Source organism: Serinus canaria, chromosome 5, assembly GCF_022539315.1.
Source record: "Serinus canaria isolate serCan28SL12 chromosome 5, serCan2020, whole genome shotgun sequence".
In the NCBI taxonomy this organism is placed as follows: Eukaryota; Metazoa; Chordata; class Aves; order Passeriformes; family Fringillidae; genus Serinus; species Serinus canaria.
This window is the reverse complement of record NC_066319.1, coordinates 9,936,642-9,957,452: the sequence shown is the minus strand read 5'-3', so window position 1 is coordinate 9,957,452 and position 20,811 is coordinate 9,936,642. Positions and strand designations below refer to the sequence as shown.

The 20,811-nt window shown below is 52.7% G+C and overlaps 3 protein-coding genes across 6 annotated transcripts; 2 read left to right on the top strand and 1 right to left on the bottom strand.

Moving 5' to 3' along the window:
- Nucleotides 1–104: 104 nt before the first annotated feature.
- LOC103822176 (protein-L-isoaspartate(D-aspartate) O-methyltransferase-like) lies at nucleotides 105–4,069 on the bottom strand. Its single transcript, XM_009097143.4, has 8 exons — nucleotides 3,810–4,069; nucleotides 2,941–3,045; nucleotides 2,576–2,607; nucleotides 2,031–2,135; nucleotides 1,684–1,804; nucleotides 1,473–1,558; nucleotides 1,157–1,326; nucleotides 105–888 (listed from the first exon to the last, which is right to left on the bottom strand). The coding sequence occupies exons 1-8, from the start codon at nucleotides 3,922–3,924 to the stop codon at nucleotides 876–878; spliced, it is 747 nt and encodes a 248-aa protein (XP_009095391.2). The 5' UTR covers nucleotides 3,925–4,069; the 3' UTR covers nucleotides 105–875.
- Nucleotides 4,070–4,198: 129 nt separating this feature from the next.
- CCDC32 (coiled-coil domain containing 32) lies at nucleotides 4,199–8,945 on the top strand. Of its 4 annotated transcripts, none has more exons than XM_009097146.4 (4): nucleotides 4,199–4,303; nucleotides 4,503–4,740; nucleotides 5,429–5,585; nucleotides 7,212–8,945. In XM_009097146.4, exons 2-4 carry the CDS (start codon nucleotides 4,512–4,514, stop codon nucleotides 7,348–7,350), a joined length of 525 nt encoding a protein of 174 aa, XP_009095394.1. In that variant the 5' UTR covers nucleotides 4,199–4,303; nucleotides 4,503–4,511; the 3' UTR covers nucleotides 7,351–8,945. The 4 variants fall into 4 exon arrangements, with proteins under 4 accessions (XP_009095394.1, XP_018777677.1, XP_018777676.1 ...); XM_018922132.3 differs by having other exon boundaries at nucleotides 4,205–4,265; XM_018922131.3 differs by having other exon boundaries at nucleotides 4,242–4,307.
- A 4,242-nt stretch (nucleotides 8,946–13,187) lies between these two features.
- Nucleotides 13,188–14,273, top strand: LOC103822177 (prolactin-releasing peptide receptor-like). The gene has a single exon (XM_009097145.4). It carries the CDS (start codon nucleotides 13,188–13,190, stop codon nucleotides 14,271–14,273), a length of 1,086 nt encoding a protein of 361 aa, XP_009095393.1.
- Nucleotides 14,274–20,811: the final 6,538 nt, after the last annotated feature.

The following is a 20,811-nucleotide window of genomic DNA, read 5'->3' as shown; positions in this document are numbered from 1 at the left end:
GGGCCAATCAGCGCGGGCTGGCCACGCCAGGCCACGCCCCCGGCACCCCCGTCCCGTTCCCGCCTCCCCCCCCGCCCAGCGCGTGGCGAGGCGGAGACAATGGAGGAGCGGGAACGGCTTTATTTATTTATTGATTTATTTATTTACCTCCCAGCAGTTTCCCCCCTCAGAACTGCTCCACCAATGACCCTCGAGCCTCACCGCCTGCCCCTTGTGAGCCTCCTCAGTCACCGCCTGCGTGAAGGACGCGTCAGGGAAAAGCCGAACCATGAGCATTTTTTATAACCCCAATCAGAAGAGCCAAGCAATGCACATTTTTCGTAACCCCAAAGAAGGTGAAGTCCAGAAATCAATATTTTTCAAAACTCCAAGCGGAAAAAAACCAAGCATTTTTCATACCCTCAAAATCCAGTGTTGCTGCCCACCATTAAATTAGTTGGTGCAGGCAGGAAGAGAACACGCGCCCATATCTTAAAAAGTGACAAGTCAGGGTACGTTGCTGCTCCAAGACACTAATTGTGACTTATTTTCGCCAAGCATTAGGCAGAGTAGTCGATATTAAAGTGGTTTTAGTGAAGCTTTAAGTATTCCTGTCTGCTGTCAGAATTCTCTGTGAACTGATGTTATCTAGAGTTTATCAGAGAGGAAAGCTGGAGTTGTCTGGATCCGCTCCCTGGAAGCTGTCAGGGCCTCCAAGAGCCTCCCCTGGTCCTGTCCCTGTTCTCCATCCCTCCAGAATGAGCTCCTCAGAAGCAGAACTTCCCTTTATCCATTGATGAAATTTCCATTAAAAAGCAAAACCATACTGACCATCTACAGGCCTAAGTCCCTCTCATGAGCTTTCTGAGGTGCCTTTAGTGATATCCATCCATGTGTCAGAGGTCATCCCTGAGGCAAAGGAAAACCAAGAGTTACTACTCCCTCCGTTCTGTGCCAGCATCGCATGGAATTTAAACACACACTCCAGAAAAAGAGGAAATAAGACTCTGCAAGCTCTATCAAACAGAAAATACTCCCTGCTTTGCCAAGCTGTTCTTTTCTTTTTTTTTTTCCACAAACAGCATCTGCCAGAGATCCAGGACTCGGACAGCAAAGCCAAGGAGAGCAAGCTCAGAGGAAGAGGAAGGAGTGTTCCTCAGGGAAGAGCAGGTTTTACCGAGGCCACTGCTTCTCCTTGTCCGTGAGAGGGACGTAGATGACTCCCATGAGCTGGGTCTCCACGATGTGCCCGTCGCTGGTCTTGTCGTACTGCATCAGCACCTGGTTGGCCCCCTCGGGCCCCACGGGCACGATCAGCCGCCCGCCCGGCTTCAGCTCCTTCAGCAGCTGCAGCACCGAGACACCCCAGTCAGCAGAGGCAAAAAATCCCCACAGACAATGGGAATAAGCAGCGTTGTGAAGGTTGTGACAGAAGATAAGCTTGCAGTGGTTCCCTCCTTTTCTCTAGGGACACCCAGCACGGCCTCTCTTACCTCCTTGGGGACGGAGGCTGCGGCCGCTCCCACGTGGATGGCGTCGTAAGGAGCCTCCTCGGGGTATCCCTGCCTGCCGTCTCCAACTGCAGAGGGAAAACACCCAGGGAACACTTGGTTTGTGCCATAACAACTCAAAGCATCAACACAAACTGGAAGGGCTGTGAGGAGCAGAGCCAAGGGGAAAACCCTGGGACTGCAGGGAGCTCACCCACAAGCTTCACGCGGCCGGAGCTGAGCAGCGTGGGATCATCCTCTTGGACGTTCCGGATGGATTCGTGCACCAGCTCCTTGATGTGCTCCACACCCACAGCTTTTCCTGTCGGGCCAGTCTGCAAAGAACATCAGTCAAACACCTGATGCCTCCCATATGGAAGAGACAGGGCAGGTTTCAGTGGGAACTGGGGAATCTCCAAGAAGAAACTGCAGAGCAGAGGTTCTGAAGAGGAGGTGCAAGCCCTGTGCCCCTTCCTTGGTTTTAGGGCTGAATAGTCCCAGTTATACCAGCTAATTAAGGGATGTGCTTTCCAGGCTGGGAATAGAGTGCCGTGAACTCACCATCCTGGCGAAGCACGCGGTGAGGTATCCGCTCCCAGATCCCACATCCAGCGCCTTGGCACCTTCCACCAGCTGATCCTTGAGCAGCTCCAGAGCGTGGGCGTGCTGCAGGGACACCCAGGACAAGGAAGAGGGAAACATCCCAGGGTTAGTCTCCTCTTCCAACACTTTTTCTTGTTTTCTGATTTAATCACAGCACACCTGGCCTCGTGCCTGACACTTCCAGAGCAAAACTCAAGTGTCAGACCTGGAAGATTTTTTGCAGGACATCATTTAGGCAATGGCTCAGGAATTAGATGTGAAACAGCAGGAGAAAAGGTCTCATGCAAAAAAAGGGGCAACATGGAATTCCCATCTAAGCACACTTTTAAAGCAACTGAAAGAGTATAGGGGAAACTCCTCTACAGAAGAAAAATCCGTAAAGAAAGAAGCAGGATAATCATGTCCATGGGATGTTTCAGTTTTTTACTTGAAGTAAAATTAAATATAAAAAGAGAAATAATCAATTCCCCATTGCTGTTGAAAGTGAGGAGTTTTCACCTTACCATGTGCGGGGCGCTGATCGTCGCCTTGTAGCCTAAAAGGAAACAGGTGACACAAGTCATTTGACAAGGAATAAATTCCCAGTGGGAACAGTTCCTAATTCTCCCCCACTTTCCACCCAAAATAGGAAAACACTTGTCTCCTTTCACAGAATGACAGGATGATTTGGATTGGAAGGGACCTTAAAGCTCATCCAGTCCCAGCCTCTGCCATGGAGTAACCTTCCCTTAGACCAGGTTACTCCAAGGCCCATCCAAACTGCCCTTGAACACTTCCAGGGATAAGGATTGCACAGCACAACCATGGAGCACCTGCCGAGGCACCTCGTGCTCTGCTGACAGCAGATGTTTTGCCAGAAGTGACTCACCAATGGATTGAGGAGAATCCATGTATGGGAAATACTTGATGTAGTGACCTCTGTCCGTAGCCAACAGCACATCGAAGACTCTCTGAGACTTAATGATCCCTTTTTCTGGGAAAGAAGGAAAAAAGAGACAGACAGCACTGAAATCCTGGCATTCCAGCAAGAAGAGATTTGAAAGAGGAAACACACTTCAGGGAGTTTGTAGATCTGGGGGTATTAATGAGATAGCTGAGACAGCAAACCAAACACTGATAGACGGACATCCTTTCCCATTCCCGCTGGGGCCCAGCCACCAGCCCATCTCCAGAGGGTGGCCACCTGCAGCCACAAGGCCTCTGGCACTGCCAGGGGTAACGGGAGTGAACCGGAGTCTCGTTTCACGGCTTCAGGTTTCAGCAACGAACTCAAGGGCCACTGCCGCAGAGACATCCAACATCCCTTCAGACCTTTCTGCGGGAATTCTGGGGAAGTTTACAGCTGTTTTTATGTGTGTCCCAGCCCGCAGTCCTGAGCGGAGCGGGAGCACCGGGCACCATTCCAGCCCTCGGGCAGAGCTGGAGGCACAGCTTGGATGTGCGGGACACTCGGCTGCACCGCCGGGCTCGAACACCGAGCTGCAGCACTCTAAAGGGCGCCACACACTTCAGAGGCCGGGAAGGAAGGTGTGGAGAGGCGCTCCTGCCCCTCCTGGCACAACACCTTGTTTCCAGCTATAAATAGAACGAGTTCAGGCTGGGACAAATGCCGAAATTCAGGAACATTAACCCCAACCCTTCCAAGTGAGCAGCGTCACACGGCGTGACACCAAATATCCGTATACAGACAATAAATATCCGTGCACTGACATTCCAAGGGATGCTGCCGGCACTCACTGTAGAGGTTGTTGACCAGCTCCGCGTGCGTTTTCCCGCTGGATGTCCAGGCCATGGTCCTGGCGAAGAGCAGCCCCATGAGTGCCAGCACGGCGCCGCACGGCAGCTGGCTCATCCCACGGACACGGCAGCGGCCTGCGGAGAGAGGGGGTTCAGAGCCCCGCCGGAGCTCCTCGTGTGGCGCTGGAGCACATCCCGGCCCCGCCGAACCGCGGCAGGGGCGGCAGCGCCTCAAGGATGTCACACCGCGCCCGCCTGCGCCGCCCGGCACCACTTCCGCCCTCTGCCAACATGGCGGCGCGGCGGCGTCAGCGTCACCCACCCTGCCGACCAATGGGCGGCCCCGCTCCGCCGTCGGCGCGCGATGATTGGTCAGATCCGGGCCCGGTGGCGGCGGTGATTGGTCGGACCTGGGCCCGGTGGCGGCTGTGATTGGCCGGGCCCGGGGCCGGAGAGGTGCGGGCAGAGCTGCCGCGGTGCCCGGAGCGCGGGCGGTGGGTGCGGGAGCGGGGCGGCCCCTCCGCCTCAGGGGCAGCCGCGGGGACATCGCTCCCTGCAGGGCGGCCGGGAGTCCTGGTGGGATGAGAATTCCCTGGAATGTCCGCTGGCGCGACTTGGGCAGAGGGAGGTGGGTGGTGGAGGCCTGGGCAGGCGGCTCGGCTCGGTGCTCACCGTTTGTTCCCCCCGTGGCAGGATCCCACGATGAGGATGATCGAGAGCGTGGACTCCGTGGTGACCAGGTCCAGCGAGGACCTCTGGGCCGAGATCTGCTCCTGCCTGCCACATCCCGAGCACAAGGACGCCGGCGATGCTTTCACAGACTCCTTCGTGGATTCCTACGCCGAGGGCAGCGGATCGGGCGGCTCTGCCCAACCTGCCCTGAAGCCCTGGGCACCCCTGAAGGACTCAGAGGTGTATCTGGCATCCCTGGGTGAGTGTCTGCCTGGTGACAGCTCTGTTTTTGTGGTGCCGGTGCTGTGGTCAAAAAGTCTCCCAGCTTAAATACACAGAATCTGACTCAATTCCTTCAAGTGCAGCAGTGGAAAGGTGAAGCTCAATCAGAGCTTCTTCATCTCTGGCACAGAAAGGAACTTTTTTATAAAGCAAAAGCTGAAAAAAGTTGGTTTTTACCCTCCACAATAAGTAGGAGGCTGCACACAGCAACAGAACAGGTGGCAGAAGTGGCTTTTTAAGCTTTTATTTCTGCCAGAATTTTCATCGTGCCTTTGTTGCTGTTTCACTGTGCACCAAGTAGTGCAATGAGAGTGATTTAGTTTCCAATTTGCATGGAAATTGTGGGAACTCAGTGCCTGTGAGATCTGTGCCGTCCTGTGTGATTTCATGGAAGCTGAGCAGTAAGTGTGAAAGTTATTAAAACCCTAAACAGGCAGAGCTGGCTGATTGCACAAACCTTATTTCCTTCAGAAGCATCACCTGAAAAACACCATCTTGTGTATATATAGGAAAGAAAGGCAGGCAGGCTTGAAATACAGGGGGGAAATTACTTTAAAAATAGAAATTAGTCTTGAAAAGTTAATTTAACTTAATTTTTGAGGTAGAAGTCCAGATCCTTCTCTTCTGTCCTTCCAGAATAACAACATCCCCTCTTCTCCTGACAGAGAGAAGACTGATGAGGATCAAAGGCCTGTCCCAGGAGGTGACCTCCAAGGACATGCTGCGCACGCTGTCCCAGGCCAAGAAGGAATGCTGGGACAGGTTCCTGCAGGAGAAGTTTGAGGCAGAATGTTACGTTGAGGGCCACGATGCTGACGAGAGGTAACGAGCAGCTCGGTGGGAAGGGGCCACCACTTACCCCTTAAAAACTAGAAGAAGGTTTTGTCAGGACGTGACACTGAAGTACCATCTCCCTGCAGCTCAGAGAGGCTGCCACAGGATTCCTGCAGCATTCTGGGAATACCCATTGGGGTTGTGCCAGAGGGAACACAGAGCACGTAGGGTTTGAGCTTCCCGGGCTCCTTTCTGAACTTTGCACCCCTCGGACTGCATGGAAGCAGCTGGGACCTACTCAGTGATTTCCCTCCTCACACGTGGGGTAGGGAAAGAATGGAGCAGAGGAGGGAATGTCCAGTGTGTCTCAGATGGGGGTTGGTGCCAGTCCTGGGATGCGATTTCCCTTCCCTGCCTCTCTTACAGTGCTTCTGCTCTGTCCCCCGCTGCCCTCTCACAGATGATGTCAGAAGATGGGAGCCCTTTCCCTAAGCAGTCTCCCATTCCCAATCACATGGAACACTCTCCAAATTCCTCATTTCTCAGCTGACATTGTCCATGATTGCTTCTGGGTGACAAGAGTATTATTTCTCTCCCTTCAAGAAAATCTATTTAAGCCAGAACTATGAAAAGTAATCCCTGTTTATAAGTAGGTTTCAGATGGTTTCTTTGGTCCCCAGTTAACCTCAACGTGATTTATATTTAAAACCAAGCTTTTATGGGCTCTTTCTACTGTTTTTAAAGGGTGGGAATGTTGTCCATGAAAGAATTTCAGTCCCTAGAACTTGACTATGAAGTTGGAGGTCACTCCTGAATGGTGCTGAAGGTTTGAGTCTCAAGCACCAATGTAATTAAACAGGCCTTAACTTTTAAGTGCACTGAATCATGATGTTAGACTGTTAAGATTATATTGTTTTTTTAACCTTCCAGTGCTATTAGTGCTCTCACATTTTGAGATATTCTTCCAGCTTCGGTTTTGTTCCCTTCCCTCCCCGCCCCCCCATATTTCCTGATCTTCATCACTAAGAGGCAGCTGGGGGTTTGGTTTGTTTGAACAAGAGGTTTTTTTCTTCCAGCCCAGAAAGCTGGAAACTCCTGGAATCACAGATTGGTTTGGGCTAGAAGGGACCTTAAGGCCCATCCAGTGCCACCCACCTGCCCTGGGCAGGGACACCTTCCACTATCCCAGGATGCTCCAAACCAGCATGACTTTGAATATTTCAAGGGATGGGGCAGCCACAGCTTTTCTGGGCACCCTGTGCCAGGCCCTCAGCACCCTCACAGGGAAGGAATTCTTCCCAATATCCCATCTAACCCTGCCCTCTGTCTGATTGAGTTGGAGTCTTTGGCTACAGACACAGAGGAGAACTTCAGGTGTGTAAAGGCTGAAAGGGCTCCTGTGCAGGTCCTTCACACTGAGAGAAATCAGAGCATAAAACGTGTTCTAACCACAGTTTCAAAGGCCCACCTGCAGGGAACGGCTTTGGACAATGACAGATTCTGCTTGTCCCTCTGCCACCAGGATCCATCCCACGCCAGACCTCACCTATGGGAAGGGGAATACCTGCAGAGGGGCAGGAATTGCCTGTGGAGGCTTTTCCTGTCGCTTCTCCTGTGTGTTCCCGTGTGGCTCTGTCACTCCCTGGTCTCACGGTGTCCCTTTGCTGTCCCCAGCACGCTGGAGCACCTGAAGCGCTGGCTGCAGCCTGACAAAGTGGCCATCAGCTCCGAGGAGGTGCAGTGCCTCATCCCGCCGGAGCCGCAGCCGGAGAAGCCGGAGGCTGAGGAGGAGCCTCCAGCTGCGGAGCAGTGAGGGCTCCCGGCCGTGCCAGGGCTGCCTCTTGTCCCAGCCCCCAGGAGGATGTACCCAGCCAAAGGAATAGCAGGAAGAGGGGCACGGAGCAAATTGTCAGTGATTGAAGAAGTAATTTTTAAAAGAAAGAACTCCCAACACAGCAAATCCCAGCTCTGGAGCTCCGCAGACAGCGGCTGGCGCTGGTAGGGATGAGAGGGAACGCCCGTGACACAGCTGAACCAAAACCTCATGTGGATCTTCTCCAGCCTGCAGCCACCTCATCATTCCAGCCTGGATGTGGATTGTTTGGAATCCATCAGGAGACACATTAAACAACAACAGCAACAACAACAAAAGCAGTTGTGCAGAAGCACCAGGAAACATCACGGTCTAGAATAGAGCAGAGAAACCAGTGAATCACTTTGGTCCTGTCTTTTACCTTTTCATTACTCAGCTGGGCACTTTTTTCCTCTCCTGCCAAATCCACTTTGGTGTTTTCTCCAGATCTTCACTGTTTCAGTCTGACTTGGCCCCAGGCTGTGCCAGGAAGAAGATGGATATTTCCCACCTCTGTGAATTTGAGACCCTGAAGGAAGCTCTCACTGCAGTCAATAAATTGATGGTGTCATTGACATTGTAGCTATTTCACATTCCTCTCTGTAATGTACCCCCTAATATCCCACTTTATTGCCCAAAATCTCTATCACAGACTGTAAGGGGGGTATTTTTCCTCTTGTTGGTCGTTTTGTACCTCTTCAGCCTCTCCAGAAAAAGATCAGATGAGATTCTGTGTTGGGAAACCAAGAGGGGTAGCCAGAGAGGGTACAAACAACTTGTTTTCATCACAGAATTGCATAAAATTCTCTGACTTGAAATATATTTAGTATTTAACTGGTTTTTTTAACCCTGCTTTACTCTTCAAAGGGTTATTTCCTTTTACTAATCCAAGAATCTGTGATATTGTGCTGCTTTTTCGCTGGTCTGTGTGTTCTGCCTCAGCACCAACACTGGGGGTCGGTAGAGTGAAGCAGCACAGTCTGTCAGAGCTTCTTAGGGGAAATTGTGGTTCTAGGAGTTAATCCTCACTGGATTCATGCCGTGTTCATTTATGTACCTGTTTGAAAGTACTTTTTTAGGAGTAAATTTTTGCTGGAGCCTCCCAGTTTCCTGTCTCTGTACCCAAATAGAGGCGCTGCTCTCAGTCACCACATCACAACTCAGAGGCTGTTCCCACCATCAGCTTTCCTGGTGCAACTCCCACCCCAGACTCACCTCCCAGAAAAGTCACGCTCAGAATTCTCCATTAAAACAATCCTTTGGTTTTTGAACCTTGAGGAATGTGGTGAATCATCTGAGTGCCAGTGATGCACAACTCGCAAGCCTCGAGTCTTGCTGGTTTGCTCATTAAATGTCCTTTTTAATTTATCCTTTAACTGTCCTCTATTATGTTAAGTCTGTGTCCTTGCAGAGATCTCTCTCACCTGATGTAACAAAGCTGTGACAAAGATGCAGAACTCTGAGTTGTTCCCAGAAATGGTTTGTGCAGAGACAGAAAGCAGCAATTTCTCTGTCCCCAGCCTATTTCCCAGTCAATAAAATTCTTCTTATGGGTAGCAAGCGCTGTGAGGATGCTTTATATTATCTTATCTGTTCTTAAACATATTTGAGGAAGAAATGTACCCAAAAGAACTGTGCTGAAATTATTCCACATCCACATCACCAGGCATTTCCTTTGGAGAAGGGACCTGAGGGAACAGCTCTTATCATTTAACTTTTAAAAATAATAACCATTCCAAGATTCTCTGACCTCCTCTGTGGAAACATGTAGGGCAAAAGAAAATCCAACTGATAATTGCAAAGGTTGAGCAATAATTTCCTTAAATGAATTCTTTATATAGAGTTAACTTTTTTCCCCTCCCAGATATAATAAATATAGTTACATAAATATAATTATATATAATTAAATTATAACCAGGAATATAGACTTGGGGTGGGTCTGTACTTAAATCACCATTAAAAAAAACCCCTTTAAAACTTCTTTACAAAATCACTGAAACTGTGAAGAGGAGTGTGATGTGTCTGAGCAGCATTGTTGCACTTGGTGATGGCACACATGATGTGAGTTGCAAGGGCTTTACCTCCCAATATTGGGCTTTATTTTGGGAAAAACAGGCTGCTGAGCTCCTCTGCACTAAACCAACTCTTGCTGGTAAAAGCAGCAGCCTCACTAGGGGTGGGTTTTGCTTCTACAGCAACACCAATTTTCCTGTGTGTGGAAATAACTCCCACAGAGGGAGAATTGTTGAGGCTGGAAAAACCCTCTGGGACCGTCAAATCCAAGCCCAGCACAGCTGAGCCCACCCGTGTCCCCAAGTGCCACAGCCACATGGCTTTAAATTCCCCCCAGGGCTGGGGACTCTACCCTTGCCCTGGGCAGCCTGTTTTTAACAATTTAACCCAGAGGAGACATCAGGGACAGAGAAGGGGCCCATCCTCAGAGGCACAGGCAGATCTGCAGCTGTGGTGCCTGGTGGCATCGGCTCCAGACCATGAGGCACAGGGAATGACTTTCAGGCAGGATAAATGAGTAAATCACAAAGGAAAGAGCAGCCCCCTGTCCCTTTGTACCTTTTAAAGACATTTTTTTACCTTTTTTCTCTGCATGAAACAGCATTTCTGCACCCCTGGAAGCCAGTGGAGAGCCCATGTGGTGATGCAGCCCCAGCCTAGCAGGGCTTTGCTTTCAAAATGGGGCAGAATAAAGTACCTAACACATTCACCTGCTGCCTTGTCAGAGCAAGGGGAGGGCAGGCCTGGCAGAGCACTGTAGGCAGCAAGGAAAGGCTCCCACCATCCAAACAGGAAAAAAATGTGGTTCTCCACAGGCTTGTGGCAAAGGAATCAATCCCACAGAAGCATGAGCTGGAAGCACCCTGTGGTGCTGCTGAAAATCACAGAATTCCAGGATAGTGTGGGGTTGGAAGGGACCTCAAAGCTCATCCAGTTCCGCTCTGTGCTGTGGGCAGGGACACTTTCCACTATGCCAGGCTGCTCCAAGCCCTGTCCAGCCTGGCCTTGGACACTGCCAGGGATCCAGGGGCAGCCACAGCTTCTCTGGCCACCCTGTGCCAGGGCCTCAGCACCCTCACAGGGAAGAATTTTTTCCTGCTATCCACCCCAAACCTTTCCTCCTTCAGCCTATGGCCATTAAATATTCCATCCTCCTTTGGAATTGACAGGGTCTCAGGGATCTCTGGTTATTTCTAAAAACCACCCTGGTGACATGGAAAAGGATAAAAATCACAGGAAACTGATTCCTGTCCATCATCTGTGAGGGATGGGAGGGACACCAGGATGCAACAGGAGGGGTCTCCAGCACCTCCAGCTCGACCATCAGGGTGGGCTGCAGCTTTCAACCCATCCTTGTACCCCTGAGCCAGGACCTATGGCGGGGCAATACGAGCTCTGGGAATAAGAGTGATTTATTCTGCAGGCTCTGGAAGCAGAAAAGATGATGTCAAAGAAGGTTTTTCCAGGATGAGCCTGTGCAGGGGAAGGGCTCCCAGTGCTGCAGCCGGGTCACCCTGGCCATGGTGCATCCGGGTGGGGACGGAGCCTGTGCCTTCCTTGGGGTGGACTCATCATCCTGCAGTCGGCTCCAAAGTCCAGCTCTCCTCTCAAACCAGCCTCTGGCTCTCCTAATCTGATTGTTCTACTCTTTAAAATTAACAGCAGCTCTCGTCAGGCACTGATATGGAGACAAAGATGATTTTCTTCCTGCTGATTATTCGGCAGGGGTGAGCAGTCTCCTCTTGATCGGCTCAGCCAGCTTTAATAACCAGCCCAGCTCCATCAGATCGGGATGAATTAATCACTGTCTTGCACCAAAACTCTCAATTTTCTGTGACTGCTCTGCAAATTTCCATTCCTCTTATCCCCCCAAAATTCCAGTGGATGATCATTATTTATAATTTTCCCTTATTTAAGTAAGGCTGACCCTGATATCCTTTCTCATTTGGGAACTCTTTCACAATGGCTGGACCTCCCTCACCCCATCCTACACTTGCCCCCCCATCTGGGCCACCAGCACCTCGGGGCTGGGTGCCCATCACCCTACGGCTGGGCCACCCTCACCCCACTCTGCCCTCACCCCACTTTCCCCCTCTCTTCCCTCGCCCCCGGGCCGGGACCCCCCGACGGGGCGGGCGCTGCCGACTCCGGGAGCCCCGCGGGATCGCTGCGCCCGCCCGCCCCGTCCTCGCCGCGCCTTCCCCTCCTTCCCTACCGGGAGAATGTGCCTGGATCCGGCCCCGAGGGCGAGGGAGGGGCTCCCCGCAGCCCCCCGCTGCTCCCCGCCGGGCCGGGGGGCGGGATGCGGCTCCACCTCGGTGGGATGCGCGCGTCCCCCCGGGTACCTGGAACACCGAGCGCCGTGGGTGGGAACGTCCTGTTCCTCCGGGACTGAAAGGCTCAGGCAGCGGGAAATAAAAAAAAATAAAGACAAAGCAAGACAACAAAAGCCCCACACCACCAAAAGCCGGCTGAGATCGGCTGTGCCGGAGTCTCCCGGTGAACACCCTGCGAAGGGAACGCTCCTCCTCATCCTCACGGGAACATCGGCGGGCAGCGGGCGGCTCCCGGCCCCGAGCACCCCGGACCCCTCGGCAGGTAAGAGCTCCGGACCGGGACAGGGGGTCCCGCAGCCACACCCTGGACCCCCCAAAGCCCAGCCAGAGCCGCGGTGTTCAGCGCTTATCAGAGAGGGAGCAGGACCCTGGCGAGGCACAGAAGGGCTGGTTTGACTCTCGTGGGTACACAAAGCAGAATTAAAGAATTTAATTGAGCTTCAGAATGTTCATTCTGTAAGTTAATGAGCATTTTGGCTTCTCAGCTGCAAGTTTCCTGATGGATTTTGTGCTCCTGCCCCAGGCAGGGCACGGGGACCTGAAGCTGTGGTATCACAGCATGCACCCTGTGAGTGCAGCTGGGATGTAGAAAACCTCAATATCCCTCGGTTAATTACAAGGGTTTCTTAATTAATGCTGATTTGACTCTCCACTGGGGGAAAAAAGACTGTCCAGATCCCAGTAAGGGGGATCAAACAATAATTTTTGAGAGTGTGGGGCTTGAAAGGAGGGTCCTGGAGGGAAACTCTTATTTTCCATATACATTTTACCTCATTCCCCTGAGTGGGTTTGTGGAGGTGCCCAGGGAGCCAGGCACTCCCTCCTTCCCTCCCTCCCATCACAGCTGCCACAGGAAAAGACAGGAGAAGCCAAAGCTCCATGGGTGATGAAGATATAACCAAGGGGATAATAGACCCCAGTGGGATGGGTTGGGGTGGGGTGAGCTGGCTGGGAGAGACACAGGAGTGCAGGGGATGGAAAGGATGCTCCTTTCCCAGCCCAGCCAGGAGGCATGGGGCTGGTGGGTCAGGGTGGAATTAACTGGGAAAAATAAAAAGCAAGAAATGCAGGAGTGTCTTTCTTTTTTTGCCTTAAGTCAGCTCAGCTCCCAGGTGGAAACTTTCCATGAGGTTTCTCGAGCTGATTTTTAGGTCCTGCTGCCCCAAGCTGTCAGCTCCCCACAGATCTGTTCTGGCTGCTTCACTATTTCACAGCCAGCTTCCCAACTCTCCTCCATCCCGGAGCTCCTCCGTGTCTGTCCCAGGGCATCTTCACTCTTAAGCAAGTCATTTAAACCAGCCAGTGCCTCAGCACAGGGCTGTGCAAAAGCCCAGACTTGGGACAGGTCCTTCTGCCCAGAAGCTCAGCCAAAATGTATTTATGCCCCCCTCCAGAGCTCACAGGCTCATCTGTGTTTGACTTTGAGCTGCGTCAGCCGCAGGGGCTCCCATGGCTCAGCTGCCCAATGGCTCCTGGCACAACGACTCAGCCCTGATCTTCACGGGCCTGGACCTGCTGCTGGAGCTGAAGCCGCTCTTCATCCCGCTCTATGCCACGCTGGTGGTGGTGGCGTGCATCGGGAACCTCTTCCTCATCCTCCTCATCGCCCTCACCAAGAAGCTGCACTGCACCACCAACTTCCTGATCGGGAACCTGGCGGTGGCCGACTTCATCATGTGCCTGGCCTGCGTCCCCCTCACCGTGTCCTACGCCTTCGAGGAGCGGGGCTGGCTCTTCGGCATGTTCATGTGCCACTTTGTCACCCTGCTGCAGGCCGCCACCGTCTTCGTGTCGGTGCTGTCCCTCACGGCCATCGCCATCGACCGCTACGTGGTGGTGGCGTATCCCATCCGCAGGCGGATCGGCCGCAGGGCCTGCCTGGGCCTGGTGGCCGGCATCTGGCTGCTCTCCATCGCCGCCTCCGTGCCCACCTCGCTGCACACCCACTACCTGGACCTCAACGCCATCGGCCACGACATGATCATCTGCGAGGAGTTCTGGAAGCACGAGGAGAGGGAGCGGCTGCTGTACTCGTGCCTGATGCTGCTGCTCTCCTACATGCTCCCGCTGCTGGCCGTGTCCATCTCCTTCTGCGCCATCACCTACCACCTGCGCAGGAGGAACGTGCCGGGCGCCGCCTATCACTGCCGGGACAAGTGGACCAGGACCAAGCACAAAACCTTCCGGGTGCTCACCGTCTCCGTGGTCTGCTTTGCCGTCTGCTGGCTGCCTCTGCAGGTGGTCAACTTCATCCGGGACATCGACGAGGAGTTCACCATCCTGGACAAGAGGTACGTCAATGTCATCCAGGTCTCGTGCCACCTGATCGCCATGAGCTCTGCCTGCTACAACCCCTTCATCTACGCCTCCCTCCATGACAAGTTCTGGTTCCACCTCAGCAGCTACTTCTACCGCAAGAAGCAGAGCTCCAGGAGCACGTCCTGCAAGGCTTCCCGCTTCAACACCTGCTCCACCCTGGCAGATGCTCCCACCGGGGCCTCGGACAAGATAGCTTTGCAGTCCAGGTTACCTTAGCCAGAGGACCTTGGGGGATTGGGTTTGCACTGCCCCACATCCCAAAGCGCGGCTAGGCCATATCCCTATATCCCAAATCATGGCTGGGTGTGGTAGGTGTCCAGTGCTACATTTGGAGCACAAAGACTTCACCCCATGGTTTATGCAGGAGGTGGGTCAGTGTCTGAGGAAGGCAAACGCCCATTGTGTAAAAAACTCTTTGGAGAGAGCACATCTTCATTTTAGTAGGATATAGATTGTTCCTAAGCAACAGGCAGCACTTTGTGCCACGGGAAGAGGTCGACTTGCACGGGGAGCCGTGAAATTGCTGCACATTTATCCTTTAAAATTGTGGCTTACTGGTGAGGGGACAATGTAGGACAATGTGCATTCTGCAGGTGCAGATGGGGGCACGTGGCTGCTGGCAGCTGATTGCTGTTTGGAGTGAGTGTGACTTTCATAACCTGCTTGGCCTGCTGGAGGAGCCACCCGCGTAACCAGACAGGGCATCCCAGTTTCTCCAGCCAAAGGTGCAGATGCAGCAGGGCACATCCATGAAGTCATCACTGCTCTTCACGGCCAAGAAGGACTCAAAAGACCTCATGTGATGAGTTTGCTGGGAATGATGTCTCAAATTCTGCTCCCAGGGAAGTTTACCTTGGTGCATGTCCACGTTCAGGGTCCTGCAGTGGAGGTGGGAATCCCAGTGCCAGGCTGCCCTACCCCAGAAGCTGCCAGATGAAGGGTGGGTTTGCTTGTCAGTGCTCCTCCGTGTCTGAAGTGCCTCTGTGGCCTCTCAGGCTGCTCTGTGCAAGCAGCACATACAGAAGGCAGTGTCTCCTTACACCCAATTCCCCTCTAGGTTTTAACCTCTTGATTTCCCTGGAGAAGCCCTTGGGAGGGAGTAGCCCACAGGCAGCACAGCTCAGGGCCGTGGCAGCTCCCAGCTGCCCTGCTCTGTGGGGTCTCTCCATGACCTCCCACTGCTCCTCGTGCCCGAGGACAGCACTTCAACCCCCAGGCAACAGGTCTTCAGCCCTGCACAGAGCCTGCCCACGACACTGGCCAGCATCCCCAGTTCTGCCAGCAGCTGGGGAGCACTCAGTGCAGACACAGCTGGCTGGACCCCAAGAGGATCCCTAATCCCCTCCCCTGGCGCCCACCCACAAGCTCACTCACCTTCCGGCCGAGGCCCTCGTGGTGGCCCTAGAACGACTCGTGGTCTTCAGTGGGGTGACCAGCAGAGACAGACACCCATCCAAGGTAGTGCCAGTGACCTCTGTCGTGATCCCACAGAGCAGCTCCCTCCTCAGCTTCCTGCAGCTACCCTGGGCCTGGGCTGCTCATCCTGGAGGAGCCAAGCAAGGCTGAAGATCCCTGTTTGTCCTTCCTGTAATAAAGGCTTCAAGAGCTTGGGCTCTGTGTGTGTGTGTTGATGTGAATCCCACAAAACTCAGAAACCCTTGACTGCAGCTCAGACACATCCCAGGAAGATGCCAGCTTGGATGTGCTTAGTTCTGTCCCAGTCCTGGGCAGTGGCAGATCCTTGGGGGTAAGGCTGGGATTAGTGCTGGACCAGGTTGCTCCAAGCCCCAGGCAGCCTGGCCTTGGACACTTCCAGGATTGGAGCAGTCACAGCTTCTCTGAGCAACCTGTACCAGGGCCTCACCATCCTCAGAGCCAAGGATTTCTTCCAAGTATCCCATTTAACCCTGCCCTCTGTCTGCCTGAAGCCCTTTCCCTTTGTCCTGTCAGTGCTGGTGTTGATTCCTTCTCTCTTCATTTCATCCCATCACAATCTCTATTACTTCACTCTTAATTAAAACCCCTAAGTTTCCCTAAATTACTCTTAGCCTTTTTTTTTTCCCAGTTTCACCACCCCCTTATTCCCATCACTGTATTTATCTGCAGGACCATTTAAAATCCATATATCCATCCTGGAGAACTGATCCACAAAGAGGATGAGGTTTCTTCTTCCATGTTTCCAGACTAGACTAGAATTTGCAGTTACTGAGCACTAGGAAAGAAAATCCCCACCCTCAGGTCCCCCTGTTTAGATGTTTTGTTGATTCCCTAAATTACCTTCAGGAAAAGGGAAAACACTATTTTGGGAGAGTGAGCTAAAAGCTGAGTGACTTCTGAGAATAAACACAGAAATCCTGGAGCTGTAGTCTGTGATTCACAGAAACTGGATACATAAAGGAGAACATGGTTGGTTTTCTTAATGAAAGTAAATTAATCAGATAAATGAGAGAGAAAAACAGGTTTGAAGGCTGATTCTGCAGAACTTTCCTCAGGAAGCTGCTTGAAGCATTTCTCCCAGGAACCAGGGGGTATAAAGGGGATATTATTGTTAAATCATCTTCAATTATTAAGAGCTTTGCACAATATTCTCCCTGAGGCTGTTTCTTCCTCACAAACTCTCTTGTTGGTTGAAATATGGTTGATAACAGTTGGACACTATGATCTTAAAGATCTTTCCCAACCTAAACAATTCCATTCTGGGACCCTCTTCTCTACCAGGATTTGGTGCCTGTAGCTCTCCCATCTGCCAGGACACAGCCCAGGATGGGAAAACATTGGTCAGCCTCTTCAGGTGTTTACAGCTTCAAGGGGCAGATAATATAATTGGGGCAGATAATATAATTTATTCCAGTGATGTTCTCTCAAAAGCACTCAAGAGATGACTATTTGAAAGAGCTTACCTACAAGCAAGGTATTATTCCCATTATTTGGTCCCCATCCAGATTTCTCCCATGGCTGCAGATGATGAAGCCCTTTGTCCTGCACTGCAGAATGAATTGAGATGAGGATCAGCTCTAAATGCACACAAAGGATCAACACCATTTTCATGTGTACTCCTAGAAATTTCCTCCTCTGTCTCCAAATCAGGCACAGCAAACAAAATTAGCTTGGTAATTTTCCATTGACTTTTAGTCCCCCTCTCACTGTTTTTGTTCTGTCTGGATGTCACCAGTGATGAACAAAATCCAGAAGAGAGAAGCTCTTCCACTGAGCCAGGATCATTGGGCAAATTTTATTTGTGTATCTGGAAAAAGCTTAGAAATTGCTGATTCATTTATCATCATCATCATCATCATCATCATCATCATCTCCTGGTTTATTGTGAATAACATTCTGACTCAAGCCACTGCTTCTGATTTCCTTGACAGGGCTTGCAAAATGCCTTTTGCATTTCTCTGAGCAGATCCCATGGGCTGTACAAACCTTGGCCAGCTCTCTGCCCAGGTCTTGGCTCTGGTTAAAGAGGCAGGTTTGTGACATGTACATGAGTAAATCAGGCTTATTTTCACTTATTTTGGCTCAAAGCACAGTTGATACAGCTCAGGCTCACAGTAATGACCCATAATGGGTCCTGGTTTGGGATGGAAGGGACCTTAAATTCCACCCAGTTCCGCCCCCTGCCATGGGCAGGGACACCTCCCAGCAGCCCAGGTTGCTCCAAACCCCATCCAACCTGGCCTTGCACACTTGAGGGCTGCATCCCACTGGGTCAGGCAGACTGAGCAGCTTCCCGTGGACATCACCTCTCTCTGACCTGCTGGATCTCCCAGCATTGTTGAATTATTGAAAGCACCACAGGTGATTTATGGATGTACCCACTTCTGACTCATCCCATATTCCTCCAGTGCCTCCTCCTCCTCCTCTGTCACTGCGAGCGCTCACACTTTAATTTCTGTGAGCGTAGTGAGCTCTTGCTGCAGCAAATTAACCAAGATTTCCTAAACCCCAGTTTACTCCTCATTCATCTGTTTTATCCGTCATCCTGCTCCCGCTGCAGATGCCAAGAATCTCCTGAGTCACACACTGCGGTCACCGTGCCCCAGCTCGGGGACAAATCTGCCATTTACCAGACTTACTTCACCACTGCTCCCCAAGGTGGTGATGTGGGATGGGGTGCTTTGTGCCAGTCCCCAAAAACCTACAGACACATCCCTAGCTTGGTGGCACTGCCTGTGACTCTCCAGCATGCCAAAGATGGAGCAGGGCTGGGAGACACCCCAAAACCCTCCCACTCACAGCATCATTTTTACTGCAGGTTAGCATCCAGTTTTGGGAGTAATGAGGGAGACACAGACGTTTCCTGCAGCAGGGATGGATGGAGTCATCCCACAGCCCCTGGCAGCAGAGAACTTGGGCTGATGCTGCAGGCAGATCCCCCCACGCAGGGGGCGTCTCCAGCCCATGTCCCGACTGTGATGAGCGGGATGGGGCCGGGGCCACACGCGGGTGGCGGGCGCTAATTCCGCAGATGAGGCGAGCGCTGATTGCCACGCAGGGAAGCGCTGCCGAGCGGCTCTTGGTTGCCATAGGAACCATCAACCCCCCTGGGAAAAGGCAAATGACTGGATCGGCGGCTTCTCTGGGGGTGACAGTGGGGGGCTCTGCGTGGTGACACCCTCCTGCTCCAGGAACGGAACCAGGGCAACCTCAGGGGGTGAAAGATGGCAGAGGGGATGCCTAAGGCTCCAGGGAAACCTTGGAGCCCCTTCCTGTGCCTAAAGGGGCTCCCGGAGAGCTGCAGAGGGATTTTGGACGTGGGCCTGGAGTGACACGGGGGAATGGCTTCCCACTGACAGAGGGCAGCACGGGAGATGGGGAAGAAATTCTTCCCTGTGAGGGAGCTGAGGCCCTGGCACAGATCCTTCAGAGGAGCCGTGGCTGCCCCATCCCTGGAAGTGTTCAAGGCCAGGTTGGACAGGGCTTGGAGGAACCTGGTCCAGTGGAAGGTGTCCTTGCTAAAGGCAAGGACTGGGATGGGATGGGATGGGATGGGATGGGATGGGATGGGATGGGATGGGATGGGATGGGATGGGATGGGATGGGATGGGATGGGATGGGATGGGATGGGATGGGATGGGATGGGATGGGATGGGAACAAAGGGTCCCTACAGATTTTACCAGGGCTCTGAAGGGAAAGTCTGCATTGCTGAGAACATGCAGGATGTTGATAAAGCTCCAAAGTTCTGAACTAGGATCTTCGCAGATCTTCATCCCAAAAATGTAGCCAAAAAAAAGATATTGCAATAAACCCATTGGGTTGCAACAAGAGCCTGGTGAATCAAATGGATGAATTTTCAATATTTACCCTCAAACTCACCCCAAGGCACAGCCTGGTCCTTTCCAGTTCATCAGGAACCATCACCTCCTGGGCCACCCTGAGCCTGAACACCCGAAAATACCCAGGCAGGTTTACTCATCCCTCCTGCAAAACCAAGAAATCTTAATTTCTCCCTTTGCCATGGGGTGTTTCCAGGCTGACAGCTCCCTCCTTCCACGGAAGACGACACAGTTCCTGGGTCTCCATAATTATTTACATGTGGGCTGTGTTTACTGGCAATTAAATGGTTCGGTGGCTGCGAGACATCAGTCTCCTCTAAACATGTTGTCTGCCAGATTGCTTCCTGCCAGCAGTCCCTGTGGGACCGGGAATTCTGCCGAGCCCTCCGGGGCCGCCTGTGGATGGGGGGAGCAGCTGGCAGAGCGCCCCCCCGCCCCGGAAAGACAGTAAGACAGTGCTCCGACGGGGCAGGTTTGGAATTGGGAGCCACGGGCAGGGCTGGGGTTGTGTTAAACACTGAGCAAACAGGCGGGGCTGAGCCCTGGAAGATCAGAGGGATGGCAGGCATGGGGTGTGCAGGAGCATCCCAGGCTGGAGCAGGGAAGGGCGGGATGTGACAGGATGGGATGGGGCCGTGGCACCGCGTCCCCACCAAGGCAGCTGCCCCAGCCCCCCGGAGGACACTTCCCACTTACAGTCTTCAAAGACCCGCTGCACCGCTGCAGGGCTCACCCTTGCTGTCGCAAGCCTCGGCTAAAGCCATTTTTTATACGGAATTGTCTGAAGCCAGCGAGCGGAGGGTGGATTCCTGCGGAACTGCTCCAGGGAAGGCTCGGGCGCGGAGCCGAGTGCGCACGGACTCTGGGTCTCTGCAAGCACGGTCCTGTCAGCGCCGGGAATTTGCTGCCGTCCTGCAGTCCCGGCTCCGGGGGGGCTCTTTGTGAGCACTCAGCAGGACAGACCCTGCCGTGCTGCCAGGGCTCTGCCACAAACCAGATGGCTTCACGGCCACCCCAAGCGTCCCCAGCTCCTCATCCCCAGCTGCTGCTTCCTTCAAAGCCCCCAAAAGCCTCCCACAGAACACCTTGATTCTGGATGGGGCTTGGAGCAAGCTGGTGTCGTGGAAGGTGTCCCTGCCCATGGCAGAAGGTGGGACTGGATGATTTTTGAGGTCTGTTCCCACCAAAATCATTCTGGGATTCTCCCCAAAGGATAGGCTCGTCAGGCTCTCATCAGCTTAACATCCACTTGGACTCGCCATAATCAGGAGGTGGGATTGAGGTGTGGCAAGATAAAGTAGCATGGGAATCCAGATATTTATACGCATTTTCTATGTTTTCACATTTTAAATCTCAAGCCTTTGCTAATTCCCCCTGCTTGGCCCTTTCCCAGGTTAGAAATGAGCCTGAACCTTCTGAATTCTGCTCTGCTGGTGGAAGGGATCTGAGCCTACACCCAGCCACACTCTTTATCCTT